Source organism: Pseudophryne corroboree, chromosome 5, assembly GCF_028390025.1.
Source record: "Pseudophryne corroboree isolate aPseCor3 chromosome 5, aPseCor3.hap2, whole genome shotgun sequence".
NCBI lineage: Eukaryota > Metazoa > Chordata > Amphibia > Anura > Myobatrachidae > Pseudophryne > Pseudophryne corroboree.
In genome coordinates, this window is record NC_086448.1 from 806,080,396 (window position 1) to 806,106,035 (window position 25,640).

General features: G+C 46.4%; 1 protein-coding gene across 1 annotated transcript in view; it reads right to left on the reverse strand.

Moving 5' to 3' along the window:
* Positions 1 to 3,110: 3,110 nt before the first annotated feature.
* Positions 3,111 to 25,640, reverse strand: part of SLC30A8 (solute carrier family 30 member 8) — a 112,220-nt gene continuing 89,690 nt past the window's right edge. The window contains exons 5-8 of the mRNA XM_063925100.1: positions 24,403 to 24,586; positions 22,706 to 22,811; positions 21,882 to 22,016; positions 3,111 to 4,185 (exon numbers count right to left, since the gene is read on the reverse strand). Of these exons, the coding sequence (XP_063781170.1) occupies positions 4,043 to 4,185; positions 21,882 to 22,016; positions 22,706 to 22,811; positions 24,403 to 24,586 (568 nt within the window). The 3' untranslated portion in view covers positions 3,111 to 4,042. The remainder of the gene's footprint in view (positions 4,186 to 21,881; positions 22,017 to 22,705; positions 22,812 to 24,402; positions 24,587 to 25,640) is intronic.

Consider the following 25,640-nt stretch of genomic DNA (forward strand, 5'->3'; position numbering starts at 1 on the left):
ACTTGGAGGACTCCAAGTTGCTAGACGTTGTCAGGGCCCTGAAAATATATATATATATATATATATAATTCCAGGACGGCTGGAGTCAGAAAGTCTGACTTGCTGTTTATATTGTAGGCACCCAAAAAGCTGGGTGCTCCTGCTTCTAAGCAGACTATTGCTCGTTGGATTTGTAGTACAATTCAGCTTGCACATTCTGTGGCAGGCCTGCCACAGCCAAAATCTGTAAATGCCCATTCCACAAGGAAGGTGGGCTCATCTTGGGCGGCTGCCCGAGGGGTCTCGGCTTTACAACTTTGCCGAGCAGCTACTTGGTCAGGGGCAAACACGTTTGCTAAATTCTACAAATTTGATACCCTGGCTGAGGAGGACCTGGAGTTCTCTCATTCGGTGCTGCAGAGTCATCCGCACTCTCCCGCCCGTTTGGGAGCTTTGGTATAATCCCCATGGTCCTGACGGAGTCCCCAGCATCCACTAGGACGTTAGAGAAAATAAGATTTTACTTACCGATAAATCTATTTCTCATAGTCCGTAGTGGATGCTGGGCGCCCATCCCAAGTGCGGATTGTCTGCATTACTTGTACATAGTTATTGTTACAAAAAAATCGGGTTATTATTGTTGTGAGCCATCTTTTTTAGAGGCTACTTCATTGTTATCATACTGTTAACTGGGTTCAAATCACAAGTTGTACGGTGTGATTGGTGTGGCTGGTATGAGTCTTACCCGGGATTCAAGATCCTTCCTTATTGTGTACGCTCGTCCGGGCACAGTACCTAACTGAGGCTTGGAGGAGGGTCATAGGGGGAGGAGCCAGTACACACCATGTGATCCTAAAAGCTTGCTTTTGTGCCCTGTCTCCTGCGGAGCCGCTATTCCCCATGGTCCTGACGGAGTCCCCAGCATCCACTACGGACTATGAGAAATAGATTTATCGGTAAGTAAAATCTTATTTTTTCTCCCTCGTGGGGGTCCACGACGCCCCTGGAGGGAGAATAAATAGCGTGGCGCGCGTAGCGAGCCCGCAAGGGGCTCATTTGCGCTCGCCACGCTGTTGGTATGTCGGCGGTCGGGCTTCCGGCGCCGGTATGCTGGTCGCCTGGAGCCCGGCCGCCGGCATACCATACCTCACCCAGGCATTATATGTATTTGGCACTGTACAACATGACTAAAAACGGAGTTATGACACAAGGTCATACTCCTACAAATGTCATAACGAAAGGTGTGCGCACTAAATGGGGTGTGGCTTTGTGAAAACTAGACCATGCCCCCATTTTTGCACACGTGCCTTCGGCGCGCGCATGATACTGGCTCTTGCCCTTGACTACAGATCTTTTCTGGCTCTTTGCATCTGACTGGTTGGCCACCCCTGTCCTAGTATATACAGAGAGCTGGCTGTGGCTACAGCTAGGGGGAGCTCCAGAATGCAGCTCCTGCCAGGCCCCTCCAGATGAGCTGGCCAAGTGATGCTCTCTGTTCTTCCGTTGGGCTGATAGCAGCAGGTAGGCACTGGCAGCACTTGCCTCAAGTGCACTGTGGGGGTGTGTGTAGTTGGAAAGGGGAGGGGTGCTGGGGGGTCTTTAATGAATGTTGGCAGCACTGTGTTTTATGTGTGCATGTTTAAGCGAGGTGTGTGTGTGTGTGTGTGTGTGTGTGTGTGTGTGTGTGTGTGTGTGTGTGTGTGTGTGTGTGTGTGTGTGTGTGTAAGTGAAGGAAGCATGTGTTTGTTTTTGTGTGTGTGTGTGTTTTTAAGTGAAAGAGGCATGTGTACGTGTAAGGGAGACGTGTGTGTGTGTGTGTGTGTGTGTGTGTGTGTGTGTGTGTGTGTATGTGTGAGAGAGGCATGTGTGTGTAAGTGTAAGAGGCATGTTTGTGTGTTTAAGTGAAGGAAGTGTGTGTGTGTGTAAGTTTAAATGAAGGAGGCGTGTGTGATTTTAAGTGAAGGAAGCATGTGTAAGTGAGAGGCGTTTGTGTAAGTAAGAGGCGTGTGTGTGAGAGGTGTGTGTGTAAGTGAGAGGTGTGAGTGTAAGTGAGAGGTGTGTGTGTTTAAGTGAAAGAGGCGTTTGTGTGTTGTTTATATATATATATATATATATATATATATATATATATATACACTGTATATCGGCACACCACTGCGCCAAAGCATCTACATTGTGACACACTGTTGGGTGAGGGAGTACTGTAGGTGTGCTATAAAGGTATGCTGGTGTCTAATTTATTGTGCTGACTGACTTGGAGTGCCGTCCACTTTGTATGTGTATCTATATTACTATTTGGAAAGGCACCTGAGCACGCTACTACTGTTCAACATGAGTGCCGGATAGCTACATATGATGGGTGTGTATGTATACAGTATGTAGGGGGGGCACCAACATTTATCATGCCTCCGGGCGACTGGGGCGAACTTACGCCACTGCTTATACTGGACTATGGTATATTTCCTACAGTGCATTGCTGTTATTAATCTGGTACATTATCATGTATGCATCTGAATTTAGTGTATATATTTATGAAGGGGCCCAGATGTTGCATTCTCTAATGGTTAGTCAAACCAATAAGGTGGCAGGGCCACACACCCTCTGCGGACTGGTCACACCCCTAAACATGAGCCCCTACCACTGCATTCCCTCGGTGGGCCCTACATGCCCCAGTCCGACACTGCGCAGACTGGCCGCGGGAACTGCGATACTGGCACCATGTTTTCTGCATATGGGATCGCAGATGTAAGCAGAGACATGCCCTGAGAGTGGCCACGACACACCTGCATTTTTGCCACTAATCCCCTGTTACCTCCCCCAAATGGCCCCAAATCATTCTGCAAAGGAATCCTCACTGCAAGTGACTTCCCTAAGGTGCCTTAGCATGTGCGCAGTGCAGGCAAAACACATGCGCGGCCTTCCAATAATCGCTCAGGTGTGTGAACATTGGGCATTGCAAACAAATCGCAATAAGGCCCTGTCTCACACTGCTTGCATACCACACCGGTTCCGTTTCACTGTATACCAAATAACATTACAGTAAAAGTTTGTTTATTGGGGGACAAATTCAATAACTACTAATAAAATGTCCTTGAAGAACCTTGATGATGTAGAACATTGTGCTCTGTCCCAAGTAGAGTTGATCAATATACAGTAATATCTCTTCTTTACCGTCTTCTTTCTTTACCCCAACCATCATTTTGCAAGTCATTACTTGGTCTTGGGAAACCAACAGCCGCGAGACAGGAACAGTTTGGAGAAGGACATTTTCATGAAGCTTTTGCAGCCAATGAATTTTCATGAAGCTTTTGCAGCCGGTATGAACTGTACACGTGGGACCTTCCTACGGGCATGATTATGTATTTCATCTCATTTTTGTCCTTTAAGTTATGCGATTCCAGAAGGGTCCAGCTCTCTCACCGTAGGAGGTCACCTGTGTTGTAGCTCACTCCAGTCCAGTGTTGAGGAAAGGGACAGATTGTGATGTTCTAGGCTTCTGTCTGCTAGGCAAAGCACAGGAGAATTCATACCTTGACCTTGGGCCTTCAGATGGATTAATCTGAGATTTTAACGTTGCTGTAGGAACATTAGATATATCCACCAGCCTCAGCCACAGACTACAATATAAACTTTACAAAACAACTGGCACACATTATTTCAGTCACTAGACTAAACAGCGGGATGTGATCATACCAAACTAAGAACATTTAACCCGGGCAACCCCTTCCTTGTACACACAGGTGACGGCATGTACCTAGGAACCTTTACCTTCCAGGTGACTGTGGTCTTGCTGAGGATTAACATAACGTAATGGGATTCCGTTCTTCTGGTGTGATCCTTCTATAGTGCCACGTGTAAAACAAGTAGCTCAACATATCACATGTACAGTATATGGGCGTAGGTAGTCTAACAGGTGTCGGGAGTCTGACTGACGGATCCTGAGCTCCGGAATCCCAACTACATCCCCAGTATATCATTGCTGTTCGCTCAGTGGAGATAGCAGATTGAGTTTGTAGAATCATAATTAATTTCCGTTTCCCAAGTCTGTACAGGATGAGGCTGGTTATTTGGGCTCATAACAAAACATACAGTCTAGACTCTGTTCTTCCACAGATTCCACTTGAATGGTGACTGAGTGAAAGGGGAAATTGTCAAATATCTTCTGCGTGACTTCCTTCGTAATTCTCTTAAAATCTTCTGAGGTGTCTTTAAAAAAAAAAAAAAAAAGATAAGATTATACAGTAATAGAAAACAGAGGAACTGAGGGTTCTATTCAGCAACAATTCTGATACTGGTCCAAATATTTTCGGACAGGCTTTGTTTTTTTTCTCCAGTTTTTCCTGCTATTCAGGAAAAGACTTCTCAGACGCTGTCCCTGCAAAGTCCCTGCAGGCGGTCCTTATGGTTATCCGAAGACTACCCGCTATGCACGTGCCCTATCCCTGTATAGCATGTGTCATGCGTGCCTGGCATATACCCTGGCATATCGTGTGTGGTATCGCATACCTTAAGGAGCATCCCTGATCCCTGATGGGTTTAGTATGATTTTGGTCTACAGTCAAAATACAGACACGGTCAAAATACCGACATTCATTATGCCGACATGTTCAAAATGCCGACATAGTCAGAATACTGACATTTGAAATGCAGGCATGTCAAAATGCCGATGCGCGTTTTTTAAGAAATGTTGCCCCAACACAGACTTGTTCATACTTTACCATCGTGTTTTGTGTTTTGGCTTTAGATCTGGATCCCGCTCGTGTTTTGGATCTGGATGATTTTTTAAGAAAACACAAAATAGCTAAAATCACAGAATTTGGGGGTAATTTTGATCCTACAGTATTATTAACCTCAATAACATTCATTTCCACTCATTTCCAGTCTATTCTGAACACCTCACACCTCACAATATTGTTTTTAGGCCAAAAGGTTGCACGAGGTCGCTGGATGACTAAGCTAAGCGACACAAGTGGCCGACACAAACACCTGGCCCATCTAGGAGTGGCACGCAGTGGCTGAATGTCGAAAGTGGTCCACAATTTTCCGGGCCACCGACAGCATCTCCTACACGCCCCTGTCATTTAAAAAAAAAAAAACTGCACCACCAAATTAATTGTATGTGCAAAACATGGGAACTGCTGGAATTTGCCCAGATGTAATGCACGCACAATATTGGTGGACTTATATGGCAGTACCCCTGGACTTATACGGCAGAACCCTTGGACTTATACTGCAGCACCACTGGACTGGACTTATACGGCAGTACCACTGGACTGGACTTATACGGCAGTACCCCATGACTTATACAGCAGTAACCGTGGACTTATATGGCTGCACCACACTGGACTTAACTTAAATAGCAGTACCCCTGGACTTATATGGCAGCACCACTGGACTTATATGGCTGTGCCACTGGACTGGACTTATACGGCAGTACCCCTGGACTGGATTTATATAGCAGTACCACTGGACTTATACGGCAGCACCACTGAACTGGACTTATACGGCAGTACCACTGGACTTATATGGCAGTACCACTGGACTAATATGGCAGTACCCCTGGACTTATATGGCAGCACCACTGGACTTATATGGCAGTGCCACTGGATTGGACTTATACGGCTGTACCCCATGGCTTATACAGCTGTACCCCTGGGCTGGACTTATACGGCAGTACCCCTGGACTGGACTTATACAGCAGTACCACTGAACTTATACGGCAGTACCCCCGGACTTATTCGGCAGCACCACTGGACTTATACGGCAGCACCACTGGACTGACTTATACGGCAGTATAAGTCAGGACTTATACAACAGTACCCAAGGACTTAAACAGCAATACCCCAGGACTTATATGGCAGTACCCATGGACTTATACAGCAGTACCACTGGACTGGACTTATACGGCAGCAGCACTGGACTTATGACAGCACAGGACACCACCACTGGACTTATGGCAGCACAGGACACCACCACTGGACTTATGGCAGCACAGGACACCACCACTGGACTGATGCAGCACAACACAGCACCACTGAACTGGACTTATACAGCAACACCACTGGACTTATGGCAGCACAGGACACTACCACTGGATTTATGGCAGCACAGCACACCACCACTGGACTGATGCAGCACAACACAGCACTACTGGACTGGACTTATACAGCAGCACTAGTGGGCTTATGGCAGCACAGGAAACCATCACTGGAATTATGGCAGCACAGGACACCACCACTGGACTGATACAGAGACTACACAAGATCTGTTTGTACAGCTCTGTTACACATGCGTTCGCACACTTGCAAAGCGAAAATACACTCCCCTATGAGCGGCGAGTCGGCGACTATGCGAATGCAGGACTGCAAAAAAAACCTAGTGAGCGAACAGGTCTGACTTACCCCCATGTGCACTGCAAGTGGGGCAGATGTAACATTTGCAGAGAGAGTTAGGTGTGGGTGGGTTATATTGTTTCTGTGCAGGGTAAATACTGGCGGCTTTATTTTTACACTGCAATTAAGACTTCAGTTTGAACACCCCCCCCCCCCCCCCAAATCTAAAGGGCCCCATACACTAGAACGATAATGCCCGATTTTATCCAATATCGGGCATTCGGGACGATATATTGGGTGAAATCGTGCATTTTGGATGTGTTTCCGATCCAATCCGATGCACGTTCCCATGAGGGTCGGATCGGCTCCCCTAGATTGTAAGTGCTGCACTCGTGATATGTCGGTTACCGCAGGCATGGCTGGGATCGCATATGATATATTGCATGCAAAATGTTTGGAATCGTATGGAACCACTTCCGGGAGAGTTCAAGGGAAATCGCCTCCGACTTCAGCCTCAGACATATCGTTCTAGTTTACGGGGGCCTTAACTCTCTGCACATGTTATATCTGTCTCCCCTGCAGTGCACATGGTTTTGTCATGAAGCGGTTGCTTACCGGTGCGGGTCCCCGGGTCCGCCCACTCCCGATGCGGCTGATGGGGATCCTCTGCGCCCGCGATCGTCGGCGGGGATGAAGCGGCTACAGGGAGCCTGGAGTGTGGGGATCTAGTGGCCTGCAGCGCTCCTGTGTGTTTGCGGCATGGAGGCGGCCATGTTGGAGACCAAGTATGCACCAATGAGCGTCTATGGATGAGTGTCAGCCAATCCTGTGTTCTTGTGGCCTATAAATAGGCTGGGAATTTTGCATTATGTGCCAGTGCTTTGTTGTAGATATTCTGTACCCTAGCTCTGTGCTCCTACAGATTATATCTGTGTTTCTCCAGTGTTTGGTCCTATCTCCGCTCTCAGTGATTGCCCGCCATCTCCCGCTGCAAGGAGCTCACCGGGGTCTCCAGAGCGCGGCACGGTCACCCGCTCTCCCACCAGGTGCCTTCGGATACCGTAGGATTCCCGCTGTGGTTCTCTCGCTTCAGCCTGTGCTCTTCATCCACGTCTTCGCACCATCCAGCAACCAGTCCTCACAGTCCATCATCCACGCCTTCGCATCATCCAGCAACCAGTCCTCACAGTCCTTCATCCATGTCTTCGCATCATCCAGCAACCAGTCCTCACAGTCCTTCTTCCACGTCTTCGCATCATCCAGTAATCAGTCTCCTGAGACCTTCATTTACGTCTTCGCATACGCCAGCAACCAATCTTCACAGTTCTTCATTCACGTCATTGCACCGTCCAGCAACCAGTCTTCGCAAGTTCCACATCCATGTCTTTATATTATCCGGCACACAATCTTCTCAGTTCTTCAGCTTCGCCTTCATATCACTCAGCAACTCAACACCACAATTCTTCAGCCACGTCTTGTACCAACTAAGGATATTCATCATTCTTCTTCAGTCTCGGCCTCGCATCATTCAGTGACTTCCTTTCCGGCAGTTTACCAACCCGGAACTTTTTAGTCTCCGTCTTCCTACAAGTGTCATTCTTATCCGTTATCTTTAATAAATATATGAGAAGGAATTATCTTCGTCCTCCTTGCTTCCAGCACTCTGGGGCATCTGCTCCTTCGGTTGGTCAAAGTCCAACGGATCCACAGAAACACCCCGTTGTGAGAGGTTTTGCCCATTAGAGAATGATTTTGCTTCTGCTATCAAGTCTGAATTAGGCCCTGTTTTTTTCCATCTTGCTTCCACACTTACTAACAGTGTCAATTCTAAGAGAGGCTAGATAATTATTATTATAAACTTTTTCTGCTATATAGGATCTATTTTTGTAATATTTGTATAAATAAAATAATAAAAGTTTTTAAAAAATATTTTATTATACAAGTGTGCCCCCACAAGAGTGGTTAACTTTTCGCTTTCTCAATATGCGCAAGGATCTTCCTGTTTATTCTGTATTTTTGAAACCCAGGGTAGCACCAACAACAAAATCTATCATTGGAACAGAGAATTACCCATACATAGATACACATGTTGGTCATCTTTATATGAAACCATTATCAATATTGTATCCTTTCCTGGTGCAGGATCAATAGCCCCCCTTTTCTCAAATTATAAAATCTGGAACATAAATATTCGGATGTTCTCAAAGATACATCTAACAAGGAACAAATGTAGTCAATGAAGGTAAAAAAAAAAACACTTCTCTCACACACACACACACACACACACACACACACACACACACACGTAGACACGCACAGATATGACATCGTGGAATACACAATCTCTATTTCTTATATCAGTAGGAAGTTCGGAACTCATAAGCCCCAATTTATACAGAAGTTCTCGCTCACATCCCAAAGCAGCCATTCCAGTTTGGCATTACTATGGGGCAGTGACGTGCGGTGGGGTGAGGCAGGTGAGGCAGAGCCTTTCCTGTCATACTTACGTTTGTACCAGAGTTTTGATTGTATAAAGTATATGAAAAATACAAAGAATATGTTTGAAATATCTTCTTTGCATTATTCTAATCATTTTTATAGCCAAAACTCAGGAGTAAAAAGTCTAGTGCCTCACCTGCTTATCTTTTCCACACATCTCTGATCAACACTCACCAAATTTCCAGGAGTTTCTACTGCTGCACCTGTGTATAATGCCCACATGTATATACTGCTGCACCTGTGTATAATGCCCACATGTATATACTGCTGCACCTGTGTAAAATGCCCACATGTATATACTGCTGCACCTGTGTATAATGTAGTGATGTGCACCGGAAATTTTTCGGGTTTTGTGTTTTGGTTTTGGATTCAGTTCCGCGGCTGTGTTTTGTATTCGGCCGCGTTTTGGCAAAACCTCCCTGAAATTTTTTTGTCGGATTCGGGTGTGTTTTGGATTCGGGTGTTTTTTTTTTACAAAAAACCATCAAAAACAGCTTAAATCATATAATTTGGGGGTAATTTTGATCCCATAGTATTATTAACCTCAATAACCATAATTTCCACTCATTTCCAGTCTATTCTGAACACCTCACACCTCACAATATTATTTTTAGTCCTAAAATTTGCACCGAGGTCACTGGATGGCTAAGCTAAGCGACCCAAGTGGCCGACACAAACACCTGGCCCATCTAGGAGTGGCACTGCAGTGTCAGACAGGATGGCACTTCAAAAAAATAGTCCCCAAACAGCACATGATGCAAAGAAAAAAAGAGGCGCAATGAGGTAGCTGGGTGACTAAGCTAAGCGACCCAAGTGGCCGACACAAACACCTGGTCCATCTAGAAGTGGCACTGCAGTGTCAGACAGGATGGCAGATTTAAAAAAATAGTCCCCAAACAGCACATGATGCAAAGAAAAAAAGAGGTGCACCAAGGTCGCTGGATGGCTAAGGTAAGCGACACAAGTGGCCGACACAAACACCTGGCCCATCTAGGAGTGGCACTGCAGTGTCAGACAGGATGGCAGATTTAAAAAATAGTCCCCAAACAGCACATGATGCAAAGAAAAAAAGAGGTGCAATGAGGTAGCTGTGTGACTAAGCTAAGTGACCCAAGTGGCCGACACAAACACCTGGCCCATCTAGGAGTGGCAATGCACTGTCCTACTACTATATATATATATATATATACTGCACACAACTTAAATGCACCACAGGTATGGATGGATAGTATACTTGACGACACAGAGGTAGGTAGAGCAGTGGCCTTCTGTACCGTACTGCTATATATTATATACTGGTGGTCAGCAAACTGTGCAAAACTGAAATGCACCACAGGTATGGATGGATAGTATACTTGACGACACAGAGGTAGGTAGAGCAGTGGCCTACTGTACCGTACTGCTATATATTATATACTGGTGGTCAGCAAAATTATGCACTGTACTCCTACTATATATACTATAATGCAGCACAGATATGGAGCGTTTTTCAGGCAGAGAACGTATAATACTGGTGGTCACTGGTCACTGGTCAGCCAAACTCTGCACTGTACTCCTCCTATATAATACTGGTGGTCCCCAGTCCCCACAATAAAGCAGTGTGAGCACAGATATTTGCAGCACACTGAGCACAGATTTGGAGCGTTTTTCAGGCAGAGAACGTATAATACTGGTGGTCACTGGTCAGCAAAACTCTGCACTGTACTCCTCCTATATAATACTGGTGGTCCCCAGTCCCCACAATAAAGCAGTGTGAGCACAGATATTTGCAGCACACTGAGCATAGATATGTAGCGTTTTTCAGGCAGAGAACGTATAATACTGGTGGTCACTGGTCAGCAAAACTCTGCACTGTACTCCTCCTATATAATACTGGTGGTCCCCAGTCCCCACAATAAAGCAGTGTGAGCACAGATATTTGCAGCACACTGAGCACAGATATGGAGCGTTTTTCAGGCAGAGAACGTAGATATTTGCAGCACACTGAGCACAGATATTTGCAGCACACTGAGCACAGATATTTACAGCACACTGAGCACAGATATTTGCAGCACACTGAGTACAGATATTTGCAGCCCCCTGAACATAGAACTGAGAGGACGCCAGCCACGTCCTCTCACGATCATCTCCAATGCACGAGTGAAAAATAGCGGCGACGCGCGGCTCCTTATATAGAATATGAATCTCGCGAGAATCCGACCACGGGATGATGACGTTCGGGCGCGCTCTGGTTAACCGAGCAAGGCGGGAGGATCCGAGTTGCTCGGACCCGTGCAAAAAAAGGTGAAGTTCGGGCGGGTTCGGATTCCGACAAACCGAACCCGCTCATCACTAGTATAATGCCCACATGTATATACTGCTGCACCTGTGTATAATGCCCACATGTATATACTGCTACACCTGTGTATAATGCCCACATGTATATACTGCTGCACCTGTGTATAATGCCCACATGTATATACTGCTGCACCTGTGTATAATGCCCACATGCACCCTTTGGCTCATATTTTGTGTGTAAATCTGGCTCTGGTGCTAGCTAGTGCCACCTTAGCCTTTTAGCTCACCGCACGTCCCTGCTATGGGGATACAAAGTCTAATCTGGCGCAGGTATTTACCATAAACCCACACAAAGAGGTTTGGACTTTGCTGTCAGCGCCATGCAGATCCCCCTACATTATGGTTCAGGGCATAGGAAGCGGTGATGTGTAAGTGGATGATGGGGGTAGCACTGGAGAGGCACAGCTATACACTACCTCTCAGTGGGCGGGATGTACTAAGGGGATAATGCTGTAAAAAAAACATTTTTAGGGTTTTACAGATATTCCCATATGTGCTAAGCCCAACAATGCCGGGCTTCAGCAGGGCGGCCGAGAGCCTGGCTGGGCCCAGGTACTTTTTAGAGAGCGTGACCTAATCGAAGGAGTCGTGGCCATGCATCCTTAGAATAAAATTAGAGATGAGCGGGTTCGGTTCCTCTGAATCCGAACCCGCCCGAACTTCAGTTTTTTCTTCACGGGTCCGAGCGACTCGGATCTTCCCGCCTTGCTCGGTTAACCCGAGCGCGCCCGAACGTCATCATCCCGCTGTCGGATTTTCGCGAGGCTCGGATTCTATCGCGAGACTCGGATTCTATATAAGGAGCCGCGCGTCGCCGCCATTTTCACACGTGCATTGAGATTCATAGGGAGAGGACGTGGCTGGCGTCCTCCCCGTTTAGAGAAGAGAGTGAGACAGTAGAGAGAGACACAGTAGTAGTAATTTTGGGGAGCATTATTAGGAGGAGTACTACTATACTACTACTACTTGCTGAAGTGATATAGATTAGATAGTGTGACTGTATTAATTATCTGACTTGTGGGGGAGACACTGACAGTGGGGAGCAGTTAGAGTCTGAGAGCAGGACTCAGGAGTACATATAACGTACAGTGCACACTTTTGCTGCCAGAGTCAGTGCCACACTGCCATTGTGACCACACTGACCACCAGACCAGTATAATATATTTTGTTATTGTCTGCTTAGGAGTACTACTTGCAAGTTGCTGATAGTGTGACCAGTGACCTGACCACCAGTTTAATAATCAATCACCACCAGTTTAATATATATATATAATTGTATATAATATATATATATATATAATATTGTATACCACCTACCCGTGGTTTTTTTTTTTTCATTCTTCTTTATACATACTACTATAGTAGCTTACTGTAGCAGTCTGCGGTGCTGCTGAGCTGACAGTGTCCAGCAGGTCCGTCATCAGTCATTACATAATAAATATATATACCTGTCCGGCTGCAGTACTAGTGATATTATATATACATATATATTGATTTCATCTCATTATCATCCAGTCTATATTAGCAGCAGACACAGTACGTTAGTCCACGGCTGTAGATACCTCTGTGTCGGCACTCGGCAGTTCATCCATAATTGTATACCACCTCCCCGTGGTTTTTTTTTTTTCTTTCTTCTTTGTACATACTACTATAGTATAGTAGCTTACTGTAGCAGTCTGCAGTGCTGCTGAGCTGACAGTGTCCAGCAGGTCCGTCATCAGTCATTACATAATAAATATACATACCTGTCCGGCTGCAGTACTAGTGATATTATATTGATTTAATCTCATTATCATCCAGTCTATATTAGCAGCAGACACAGTACGTTAGTCCACGGCTGTAGCTACCTCTGTGTCGGAACTCGGCAGTCCATCCATAATTGTATACCACCTCCCCGTGGTTTTTTTTTTTTCTTTCTTCTTTGTACATACTACTATAGTATAGTAGCTTACTGTAGCAGTCTGCGGTGCTGCTGAGCTGACAGTGTCCAGCAGGTCCGTCATCAGTCATTACATAATAAATATACATACCTGTCCGGCTGCAGTACTAGTGATATATTGATTTCATCTCATTATCATCCAGTCTATATTAGCAGCAGACACAGTACGTTAGTCCACGGCTGTAGCTACCTCTGTATCGGCACTCGGCAGTCCATCCATAATTGTATACCACCTCCCCGTGGTTTTTTTTTTCTTTCTTCTTTGTACATACTACTATAGTATAGTAGCTTACTGTAGCAGTCTGCGGTGCTGCTGAGCTGACAGTGTCCAGCAGGTCCGTCATCAGTCATTACATAATAAATATACATACCTGTCCGGCTGCAGTACTAGTGATATTATATTGATTTCATCTCATTATCATCCAGTCTATATTAGCAGCAGACACAGTACGTTAGTCCATGGCTGTAGCTACCTCTGTGTCGGCACTCGGCAGTCCATCCATAATTGTATACCACCTACCCGTGGTTTTTTTTTTTTCTTTCTTCTTTGTACATACTACTATAGTATAGTAGCTTACTGTAGCAGTCTGCGGTGCTGCTGAGCTGACAGTGTCCAGCAGGTCCGTCATCAGTCATTACATAATAAATATACATACCTGTCCGGCTGCAGTACTAGTGATATTATATTGATTTCATCTCATTATCATCCAGTCTATATTAGCAGCAGACACAGTACGGTAGCCCACGGCTGTAGTTACCTCTGTGTCGGCACTCGGCAGTCCATCCATAATTGTATACCACCTCCCCGTGGTTTTTTTTTTCTTTCTTCTTTGTACATACTACTATAGTACAGTAGCTTACTGTAGCAGTCTGCGGTGCTGCTGAGCTGACAGTGTCCAGCAGGTCCGTCATCAGTCATTACATAATAAATATACATACCTGTCCGGCTGCAGTACTAGTGATATTATATTGATTTCATCTCATTATCATCCAGTCTATATTAGCAGCAGACACAGTACGGTAGTCCACGGCTGTAGCTACCTCTGTGTCGGCACTCGGCAGTCCATCCATAATTGTATACCACCTCCCCGTGGTTTTTTTTTTTTCTTTCTTCTTTGTACATACTACTATAGTATAGTAGCTTACTGTAGCAGTCTGCGGTGCTGCTGAGCTGACAGTGTCCAGTAGGTCCGTCATCAGTCATTACATAATAAATATACATACCTGTCCGGCTGCAGTACTAGTGATATTATATTGATTTCATCTCATTATCATCCTGTCTATATTAGCAGCAGACACAGTACGGTAGTCCACGGCTGTAGCTACCTCTGTGTCGGCAGTCGCTCGTCCATCCATAAGTATACTAGTATCCATCCATCTCCATTGTTTACCTGAGGTGCCTTTTAGTTGTGCCTATTAAAATATGGAGAACAAAAATGTTGAGGTTCCAAAATTAGGGAAAGATCAAGATCCACTTCCACCTCGTGCTGAAGCTGCTGCCACTAGTCATGGCCGAGACGATGAAATGCCAGCAACGTCGTCTGCCAAGGCCGATGCCCAATGTCATAGTACAGAGCATGTAAAATCCAAAACACCAAATATCAGTAAAAAAAGGACTCCAAAATCTAAAATAAAATTGTCGGAGGAGAAGCGTAAACTTTCCAATATGCCATTTACCACACGGAGTGGCAAGGAACGGCTGAGGCCCTGGCCTATGTTCATGGCTAGTGGTTCAGCTTCACATGAGGATGGAAGCACTCAGCCTCTCGCTAGAAAACTGAAAAGACTCAAGCTGGCAAAAGCACCGCAAAGAACTGTGCGTTCTTCGAAATCCCAAATCCACAAGGAGAGTCCAATTGTGTCGGTTGCGATGCCTGACCTTCCCAACACTGGACGTGAAGAGCATGCGCCTTCCACCATTTGCACGCCCCCTGCAAGTGCTGGAAGGAGCACCCGCAGTCCAGTTCCTGATAGTCAGATTGAAGATGTCAGTGTTGAAGTACACCAGGATGAGGAGGATATGGGTGTTGCTGGCGCTGGGGAGGAAATTGACAAGGAGGATTCTGATGGTGAGGTGGTTTGTTTAAGTCAGGCACCCGGGGAGACACCTGTTGTCCGTGGGAGGAATAGGGCCGTTGACATGCCTGGTAAAAATACCAAAAAAATCAGCTCTTCGGTGTGGAAGTATTTCACCAGAAATGCGGACAACATTTGTCAAGCCGTGTGTTGCCTTTGTCAAGCTGTAATAAGTAGGGGTAAGGACGTTAACCACCTCGGAACATCCTCCCTTATACGTCACCTGCAGCGCATTCATCATAAGTCAGTGACAAGTTCAAAAACTTTGGGCGACAGCGGAAGCAGTCCACTGACCAGTAAATCCCTTCCTCTTGTAACCAAGCTCACGCAAACCACCCCACCAACTCCTTCAGTGTCAATTTCCTCCTTCCCCAGGAATGCCATTAGTCCTGCAGGCCATGTCACTGGCAATTCTGACGAGTCCTCTCCTGCCTGGGATTCCTCCGATGCATCCTTGCGTGTAACGCCTACTGCTGCTGGCGCTGCTGTTGTTGTTGCTGGGAGTCGATGGTCATCCCAGAGGGGAAGTCGTACTCGTAAGCCCACTTTTACTACTTCCACCAAGCAATTGACTGTCCAACAGACCTTTGCGAGGAAGATGAAATATCACAGCAGTCATCCTGCTGCAAAGCGGATAACTGAGGCCTTGGCATCCTGGGTGGTGAGAAACGTGGTTCCGGTATCCATCATTACTGCAGAGCCAACTAGAGACTTGTTGGAGGTACTGTGTCCCCGGTACCAAATACCATCTAGGTTCCATTTCTCTAGGCAGGCGATACCGAAAATGTACACAGACCTCAGAAAAAGAGTCACCAGTGTCCTAAAAAATGCAGCTGTACCCAATGTCCACTTAACCACGGACATGTGGACAAGTGGAGCAGGGCAGGGTCAGGACTATATGACTGTGACAGCCCACTGGGTAGATGTATGGACTCCCGCCGCAAGAACAGCAGCGGCGGCACCAGTAGCAGCATCTCGCAAACGCCAACTCTTTCCTAGGCAGGCTACGCTTTGTATCACCGGTTTCCAGAATACGCACACAGCTGAAAACCTCTTACGGCAACTGAGGAAGATCATCGCGGAATGGCTTACCCCAATTGGACTCTCCTGTGGATTTGTGGCATCGGACAATGCCAGCAATATTGTGTGCGCATTAAATCTGGGCAAATTCCAGCACGTCCCATGTTTTGCACATACCTTGAATTTGGTGGTGCAGAATTTTTTAAAAAACGACAGGGGCGTGCAAGAGATGCTGTCGGTGGCCAGAAGAATTGCGGGACACTTTCGGCGTACTGGCACCACGTACAGAAGACTGGAGCAACACCAAAAACGCCTGAACCTGCCCTGCCATCATCTGAAGCAAGAAGTGGTAACGAGGTGGAATTCAACCCTATATATGCTTCAGAGGTTGGAGGAGCAGCAAAAGGCCATTCAAGCCTATACAATTCAGCACGATATAGGAGGTGGAATGTACCTGTCTCAAGCGCAGTGGAGAATGATTTCAACGTTGTGCAAGGTTCTGCTGCCCTTTGAACTTGCCACACGTGAAGTCAGTTCAGACACTGCCAGCCTGAGTCAGGTCATTCCCCTCATCAGGCTTTTGCAGAAGAAGCTGGAGACATTGAAGGAGGAGCTAAAAGGGAGCGATTCCGCTAGGCATGTGGGACTTGTGGATGGAGCCCTTAATTCGCTTAACAAGGATTCACGGGTGGTCAATCTGTTGAAATCAGAGCACTACATTTTGGCCTCCGTGCTCGATCCTAGATTTAAAACCTACCTTGGATCTCTCTTTCCGGCAGACACAAGTCTGCTGGGGTTCAAAGACCTGCTGGTGAGAAAATTGTCAAGTCAAGCGGAACGCGACCTGTCAACATCTCCTCCTTCACATTCTCCCGCAACTGGGGGTGCGAGGAAAAGGCTCAGAATTCCGAGCCCACCCGCTGGCGGTGATGCAGGGCAGTCTGGAGCGACTGCTGATGCTGACATCTGGTCCGGACTGAAGGACCTGTCAATGATTACGGACATGTCGTCTACTGTCACTGCATATGATTCTCTCCCCATTGAAAGAATGGTGGAGGATTATATGAGTGACCGCATCCAAGTAGGCACGTCACACAGTCCGTACTTATACTGGCAGGAAAAAGAGGCAATTTGGAGGCCCTTGCACAAACTGGCTTTATTCTACCTAAGTTGCCCTCCCACAAGTGTGTACTCCGAAAGAGTGTTTAGTGCCGCCGCTCACCTTGTCAGCAATCGGCGTACGAGGTTACTTCCAGAAAATGTGGAGAAGATGATGTTCATTAAAATGAATTATAATCAATTCCTCCGTGGAGACATTGACCAGCAGCAATTGCCTCCACAAAGTACACAGGGAGCTGAGATGGTGGATTCCAGTGGGGACGAATTGATAATCTGTGAGGAGGGGGATGTACACGGTGATATATCGGAGGATGATGATGAGGTGGACATCTTGCCTCTGTAGAGCCAGTTTGTGCAAGGAGAGATTAATTGCTTCTTTTTTGGTGGGGGTCCAAACCAACCCGTCATTTCAGTCACAGTCGTGTGGCAGACCCTGTCACTGAAATGATGGGTTGGTTAAAGTGTGCATGTCCTGTTTATACAACATAAGGGTGGGTGGGAGGGCCCAAGGACAATTCCATCTTGCACCTCTTTTTTCTTTAATTTTTCTTTGCGTCATGTGCTGTTTGGGGAGTGTTTTTTGGAAGGGCCATCCTGCGTGACACTGCAGTGCCACTCCTAGATGGGCCAGGTGTTTGTGTCGGCCACTAGGGTCGCTTATCTTACTCACACAGCTACCTCATTGCGCCTCTTTTTTTCTTTGCGTCATGTGCTGTTTGGGGAGTGTTTTTTGGAAGGGCCATCCTGCGTGACACTGCAGTGCCACTCCAAGATGGGCCCGGTGTTTGTGTCGGCCACTAGGGTCGCTTATCTTACTCACACAGCTACCTCATTGCGCCTTTTTTTTTCTTTGCGTCATGTGCTGTTTGGGGAGGGTTTTTTGGAAGGGCCATCCTGCGTGACACTGCAGTGCCACTCCTAGATGGGCCCGGTGTTTGTGTCGGCCACTAGGGTCGCTTAGCTTACTCACACAGCTACCTCATTGCGCCTCTTTTTTTCTTTGCGTCATGTGCTGTTTGGGGATTGTTTTTTGGAAGGGCCATCCTGCATGACACTGCAGTGCCACTCCTAGATGGGCCCGGTGTTTGTGTCGGCCACTAGGGTCGCTTATCTTACTCACACAGCTACCTCATTGCGCCTCTTTTTTTCTTTGCGTCATGTGCTGTTTGGGGAGTGTTTTTTGGAAGGGCCATCCTGCGTGACACTGCAGTGCCACTCCTAGATGGGCCCGGTGTTTGTGTCGGCCACTAGGGTCGCTTATCTTACTCACACAGCTACCTCATTGCGCCTCTTTTTTTCTTTGCGTCATGTGCTGTTTGGGGAGGGTTTTTTGGAAGGGCCATCCTGCGTGACACTGCAGTGCCACTCCTAGATGGGCCCGGTGTTTGTGTCGGCCACTAGGGTTGCTTAGCTTACTCACACAGCTACCTCATTGCGCCTCTTTTTTTCTTTGCGTCATGTGCTGTTTGGGGAGTGTTTTTTGGAAGGGCCATCCTGCATGACACTGCAGTGCCACTCCTAGATGGGCCCGGTGTTTGTGTCGGCCACTAGGGTCGCTTATCTTACTCACACAGCTACCTCATTGCGCCTCTTTTTTTCTTTGCGTCATGTGCTGTTTGGGGAGTGTTTTTTGGAAGGGCCATCCTGCGTGACACTGCAGTGCCACTCCTAGATGGGCCAGGTGTTTGTGTCGGCCACTAGGGTCGCTTAGCTTACTCACACAGCTACCTCATTGCGCCTCTTTTTTTCTTTGCGTCATGTGCTGTTTGGGGAGTGTTTTTTGGAAGGGCCATCCTGCGTGACACTGCAGTGCCACTCCTAGATGGGCCAGGTGTTTGTGTCGGCCACTAGGGTCGCTTAGCTTACTCACACAGCTACCTCATTGCGCCTCTTTTTTTCTTTGCGTCATGTGCTGTTTGGGGAGTGTTTTTTGGAAGGGCCATCCTGCGTGACACTGCAGTGCCACTCCTAGATGGGCCCGGTGTTTGTGTCGGCCACTAGGGTCGCTTATCTTACTCACACAGCTACCTCATTGCGCCTCTTTTTTTCTTTGCGTCATGTGCTGTTTGGGGAGTGTTTTTTGGAAGGGCCATCCTGCGTGACACTGCAGTGCCACTCCTAGATGGGCCCGGTGTTTGTGTCGGCCACTAGGGTCGCTTATCTTACTCACACAGCTACCTCATTGCGCCTCTTTTTTTCTTTGCGTCATGTGCTGTTTGGGGAGTGTTTTTTGGAAGGGCCATCCTGCGTGACACTGCAGTGCCACTCCTAGATGGGCCAGGTGTTTGTGTCAGCCACTAGGGTCGCTTAGCTTACTCATACAGCTACCTCATTGCGCCTCTTTTTTTCTTTGCGTCATGTGCTGTTTGGGGAGTGTTTTTTGGAAGGGCCATCCTGCGTGACACTGCAGTGCCACTCCTAGATGGGCCCGGTGTTTGTGTCGGCCACTAGGGTCGCTTATCTTACTCACACAGCTACCTCATTGCGCCTCTTTTTTTCTTTGCGTCATGTGCTGTTTGGGGAGTGTTTTTTGGAAGGGCCATCCTGCGTGACACTGCAGTGTCACTCCTAGATAGGCCCGGTGTTTGTGTCGGCCACTAGGGTCGCTTAGCTTAGTCATCCAGCGACCTCGGTGCAAATTTTAGGACTAAAAATAATATTGTGAGGTGTGAGGTATTCAGAATAGACTGAAAATGAGTGGAAATTATGGTTTTTGAGGTTAATAATACTTTGGGATCAAAATGACCCCCAAATTCTATGATTTAAGCTGTTTTTTAGTGTTTTTTGAAAAAAACACCCGAATCCAAAACACACCCGAATCCGACAAAAAAAATTCGGTGAGGTTTTGCCAAAACGCGGTCGAACCCAAAACACGGCCGCGGAACCGAACCCAAAACCAAAACACAAAACCCGAAAAATTTCAAGTGCACATCTCTAAATAAAATACATAAAAAATAGTACTTTAAGCTCCTCCCTGGTCATCTGCAGCCCAACGCTCAGCAGCGTGAGCTGGGTTCAGGAGAAGCGCTGCTGCTACTGGGTAATGGGGGTGGGGGAGGACCAGGGCCGCCCCGGGTAATTAGACCTGAGCCCGGGTAATTAGGGTGCTAAGGGTGCTCAGGCCCCCTGGGAGTGATGTTATGGTCTGTGATCACCGACATAGCACCCCAGAATGGCATGCAAATGTTAACCCGGGGTGGACGACCCTAAACCTAAAGTGCGAGGAGGGGAGAACATAGTTCTCCATCTAGCAAAACTTTGCAGATCTCTGACAATCAGCCCCCCTGCCCCACAACAAGGTGAGGGAATGGTGCCATACCATCAGGGGCAGGGGGTTGTAAAAGTAGGGTGTCATCTTTTAGCAATAGGGGTAGTAGGGGTGGATTATGCTGCCCCCAAAAATATATATATTTTTTTGGCTGAAGGTGGGGTGGGGGGGTGGGGGAGAGAATATATTAAAGGGAGGGGGAGTAAAATTACAATGGGGGAGGCTATGGACATGGGGGTGGGGTGCATAACACCCTGCGGGGTATATATTTTTTAAAATAAAATATTTAAGTATATTTTCAAAAATACTTTTTTAAACTTTATTAAATGACAAAAAAAGGCCAATTTCTGAGCAGTTTAGGTAAAAAAAACTTGTCACTTACGTGGTTAAGACATCAGCGATACAGGATAATACATGCGCCCCTTGCATTGATTCCATTGTCACTCATTCAGTTTTAATTGCGACCCCCAAACCATTGTGGCCTAAGGGGGGGAATTAATTAGACAAAGTAGTTTACTGCGGGCAAATTTATCACCGGGGGCTATAAAACTAGCGCCAAAGGCAGCTCGGTGTTTATCAGAGATTTTATTCCAGGACTTCAGCAGGCTCTGAAAAAAATCTGTGATAAAAGCCCATTTTCGCAAATGCGGCAGCAAAGACACATAGGTCTGTGAACTTATCACAGATTCCATGTGTTTTCGCTCAAAAATTTATATTTTTTGGGTGCAAATATCGGGGGCTAATTGAGTAGACGCTCCAAAAATTTTTTGCAAAAAAATGAAAAAAGGACGCAAAAAAAAATATCCCTTTTTTGCACCCAAAAAAAAAAAATGGGGCTAATTGAATTCCCCCCATAGTGTACTGCCTAATGGTGTCTAATGGTTTCAACGGCCCTGCAAAGGAACCCCTTGTCAGACTTTTAAATAGGCCTGTGCTGGACTTGAAGTTAGTTTCAAACACCCCAGTAAAGTTTACTTTTCCTTGGTAACGTTGTTTTATATTGAGCAATTGCCTTTTGAACTCCAAAACTCTAGAGTCTACATAAATGATGTCTTGCTAGCAACAGACATTTATCCGCAGCAGCCAGGTCACTCAGAGTCCCGGCCATTGTGCTTCCTGATAGAAAAATCCCAAAGCACAGTAACTGGTCGCAACACTGAAACACATTCTGCTGAAAGTTGCTGTAGAATTAATGACAGGTACAGTAGAGCACTGCTAGAGGAAAAGATAGAACGTTACATAACATAATAAAACTCTTTCTTTATTGTGCAACAAATGAACATTTGTTCCTGGCACGCACACATTTACTGACCTGTGGCAACGTGAACGGAGAGGATGACTTGGTTCATTGTTAAGGCCAAGAGATGAAGGCTGTGTATTGACTTAACCCCATTCACTGCAAGAATACTCTGCTTCACAATGCTGTAATTAATCCCACGGGGGACCCCTGTGGAGCAGAATGAGGTTCTGTTAGGTACACAGTGGTGCAAATGAATTTAATAAAAAAATCTATAGCAAAAAATCTGTATAGGGCCCTCTGTATAGAGTACCTCCATGTAGTATACATACATGTATTGCAGCCAAATCATACAGGCACATGAAGCATAGGCGTGCCCAGGATCAGGGCAAAGCGTGTGTGACAAGACACCCAGAACATAGACTCACTGCCCTTCCCATCATCCCTGGTACATAGGCTACCCAACCTGCCAACTCCACCAGGACAACCCCAGCTGGAACATAGACATCTTACCCTACCCTTCCCCCAGTATATAGACTGTCACATCTCAGACGGCTTCCAAGGAAGAAGCAGCCTCATTTTGAATCCAAGATGGCTGATGTGACACTGCTCTGTTTGGATAAAAAAGTTGACAAACGGCCATCTTGGATTCAAAAAGAGGCTGCATCAAGTCTCCAACACTCTTTACGGCAGGGGGCTACATACATTCAGAAATGAAATTGCATAAATACTGTAGATGGTTATTATTGATGGCCAGTCAGATACACAGTTGTTTTGTTTTATAAACCTCTGAATAATTTATGTTGTACGGTTGTTCAGATGTGTGGTTTATTATGAACAAGTAATGGTGTTATATACATACATAAAAACTGTGATAGGACTTTTACAGCTTTACTTACCCTCCATTAATACAATGAAAATATCCCATAGGATTGTAATTGTGGTGGCCAGTACGAAAATGGAAAATATAAATGTGCAAATTGGATCGGCTATCTTGTACTGTGGCTAAAATACAAAACATATTAAACAGTGAGACGTCTGTTGTCATACGTGTTATTCCACAATGTACTATTATTATTATTATTTTTTATTTTTATTTTTTTGCATATTGCATATCCTATTGCATACCCTTTGCATATCCAAGCCACTGAGTACAAAGATGCAGATTAGTCGATTATCAGTTACTCAGAACTGAAGCTACGGAGCCATTCTGACTGCGTATGGGTTCGCCACCACTACCCCGTTACCTCCCACAAATGCTCCCTGACTTTCAATCACAGTATAAATCCTCGCAAGTAACCACTGACGGTGATGAAATTTGACACATGCACAGTGCCTATCAGATGCATCCGCTGACCACCGATAATCACACAACTGTGAAATGATCAGGTTTGCGTCCATCCTGAATCAAGGCCTTGGTTCCTTGACAAAATATGTTGCAATGCAAAGCAGGAAAATACATTTATTGTATTTGCATGCAGGGTAAATACTGGCTGCTTTTGAATGTAGCCCACAGATGCTCGGCAACTTTATTTTAAAACTGGGCCTGATTCAGATATGTATGCAATACATATAGTTAATTAGTTATAGTAAAACTCTGCTCTGAAAACTAGACATGTGCAGTTCAGTTTTCCTGAAATACGAACACACCCGAACTCCAAACTTAGGGGTCCCAGTTCGGAATCACTTAGGGGTTCCAAGTGAACCGAGTCCCGGCTTGGAGCGCATATTTTTAATACCGATCTTGGGTTTTGGATTGCATATAGACCCTCATTCCGAGTTGATCGCTCGCTAGCTACTTTTAGCAGCCGTGCAAATGCATAGTCGCCGCCCACGGGGGAGTGTATTTTCGCTTTGCAGGAGTGCGAACGCCTGTGCTGCCGAGCGGCAGCAAACACATTTTGTGCAGAACAAAACCAGGCCTGTAGTTACTTATTCTGTGCGATGATTGCTGCAACGAAGGTCCCGGTATTGACGTCAGATACCCGCCCAGCAAACGCCCGGCCACGACTGCGTTTTTCCAAACACTCCCAGAAAACGGTCAGTTGACACCCAGAAACTCCCACTTCCTGTCAATCTCCTTGCGTCCGCTAGTGTGACTGGAAGCGTCGCTAGAACCTGTGCATTGCGGTACATACACAGATTAGCCCCGTTCTGCCATAATCACTGCGCTGTGAAAATCTGTAGCGAGCGATCAACTCGGAATGACCCCCAGGGTCCAAATTGCATGATTTTAGCTGTTTAATTGATTTTTATCTTTTTTTTTAATCAATGTTTATCGATTTTTATCAATTTTAAAGTAATCCAAAAACCAAATCCAAAGCAAGACACTTGGGGGTGGTTTTGCCAAAACCAAAACACAACGATGAATTAGAACCAAAATTAAAACAAGGGGGTCCGCACACATCTCTACTGAAAACAGGTTACAGGGTCTTTATGTACGCTAGTAGAACGTCATACCACTTATGCTAATGTATGTACTCCTTTGATAGTTCCTGTTCTAATACATGTTTTACATCTGGATAACCCCCCCATGGCATACATATCATTGTAGCACAGCAATTTTCCCCATAATTGTGAGTTATAACGAGCTGACCTTGAAGTATATGATGAGTGCACTAATTAGCACACTGATGCTCTGGAACAGGTCTCCCACGACGTGGATGAAGGCTGCGCGCACACTTGCATTTGTCTGGGGCTTGTGATCAGGCGCCATGTGTTGATGCTGAGCCCCTGAGTGGCTGTGCCCGTGTCCTGCGCCGTGCAGGACCAAAACCAAGCTGTGACATCACAACGGGGAGAAACAGTTAGTTTGGGATGATGCCGCTGTGATCGGTATCAGAGACTGAGAGCTCACATGGGGTGCAGAATTATTTCCTACCAGTGCTTTTTGCATGGTGGACCCTCATGGCCACTGTGCCTGATTCAGAGAAGGACGCAATGGCGATGATGTACGTTGTGGAGCGATTTTTCTGACACTCAGCATATATAGTCGCATTGCGCATGTGCCACCATGGCCTTGAGGCTGCGGTGACACAGATGGTTTCGTACCAAAGTAAGTGACAATCAGGGACCGTTTGGGGGAGGTATCAGGGGAGTGGCGCCATTTTTGAGGCGTGTCTCAGCGTGCAACTGCGATCCTGTGCGTGCAAAAAACATGGCTCCAGCAGTGGAACTCCCGCAGCCATTCCGCGAGAACATAGACTCTCTCAGGGACTCGATGTTCTCCGCATCTGCGTCGATGTCGCCAAAAGTGTAAGCAGTTGCTGAGCTGTTGCGATGGGTGCGAAGGGCATCCCTGTTCATTTCTGGCCAGTTGCTACACTTGCACTGCTTCACATGTCCACAGGCAGTAAAATCATTAGAAGTCAGAATCAGACCCAAAAACGCAGCTGCGACGGTATTTACGTACATCTCTGAATCAGTCCGAAGAGGAGAAGCAGCTGGGGACTTCGAGGGTGGGGTTGGGCAGCCGCATCATTAGGTCCCACCCCTATGATGATCAATCCCACAAATCGTGGGTTCTCGAGGGAGTGGCAGGGCTAAAATGACGTGAATCGCATCATTTTAGGTCCACCCCCTCCCCTTTAACCCATGATTCCCTGCTTTGTGTGCCTATCCTGCCCGCTTCCCTAGGAAGCGGGCGGTATGCAGAAGGACTACCCACTCTTCCGGGGGTGCAGGGAATTTCCCGAAAAAATCATCAGTCTCCTTCAACTTCTAGAAGTGTAGGTAAGTATGTTCCAACCTTACTCATAGTTTCATTTCTGTACAGTATATGTCTGGGGTAAATTTACTAAAGCTTCTAAAATAGACAAGTGGAAATGTTTCCTA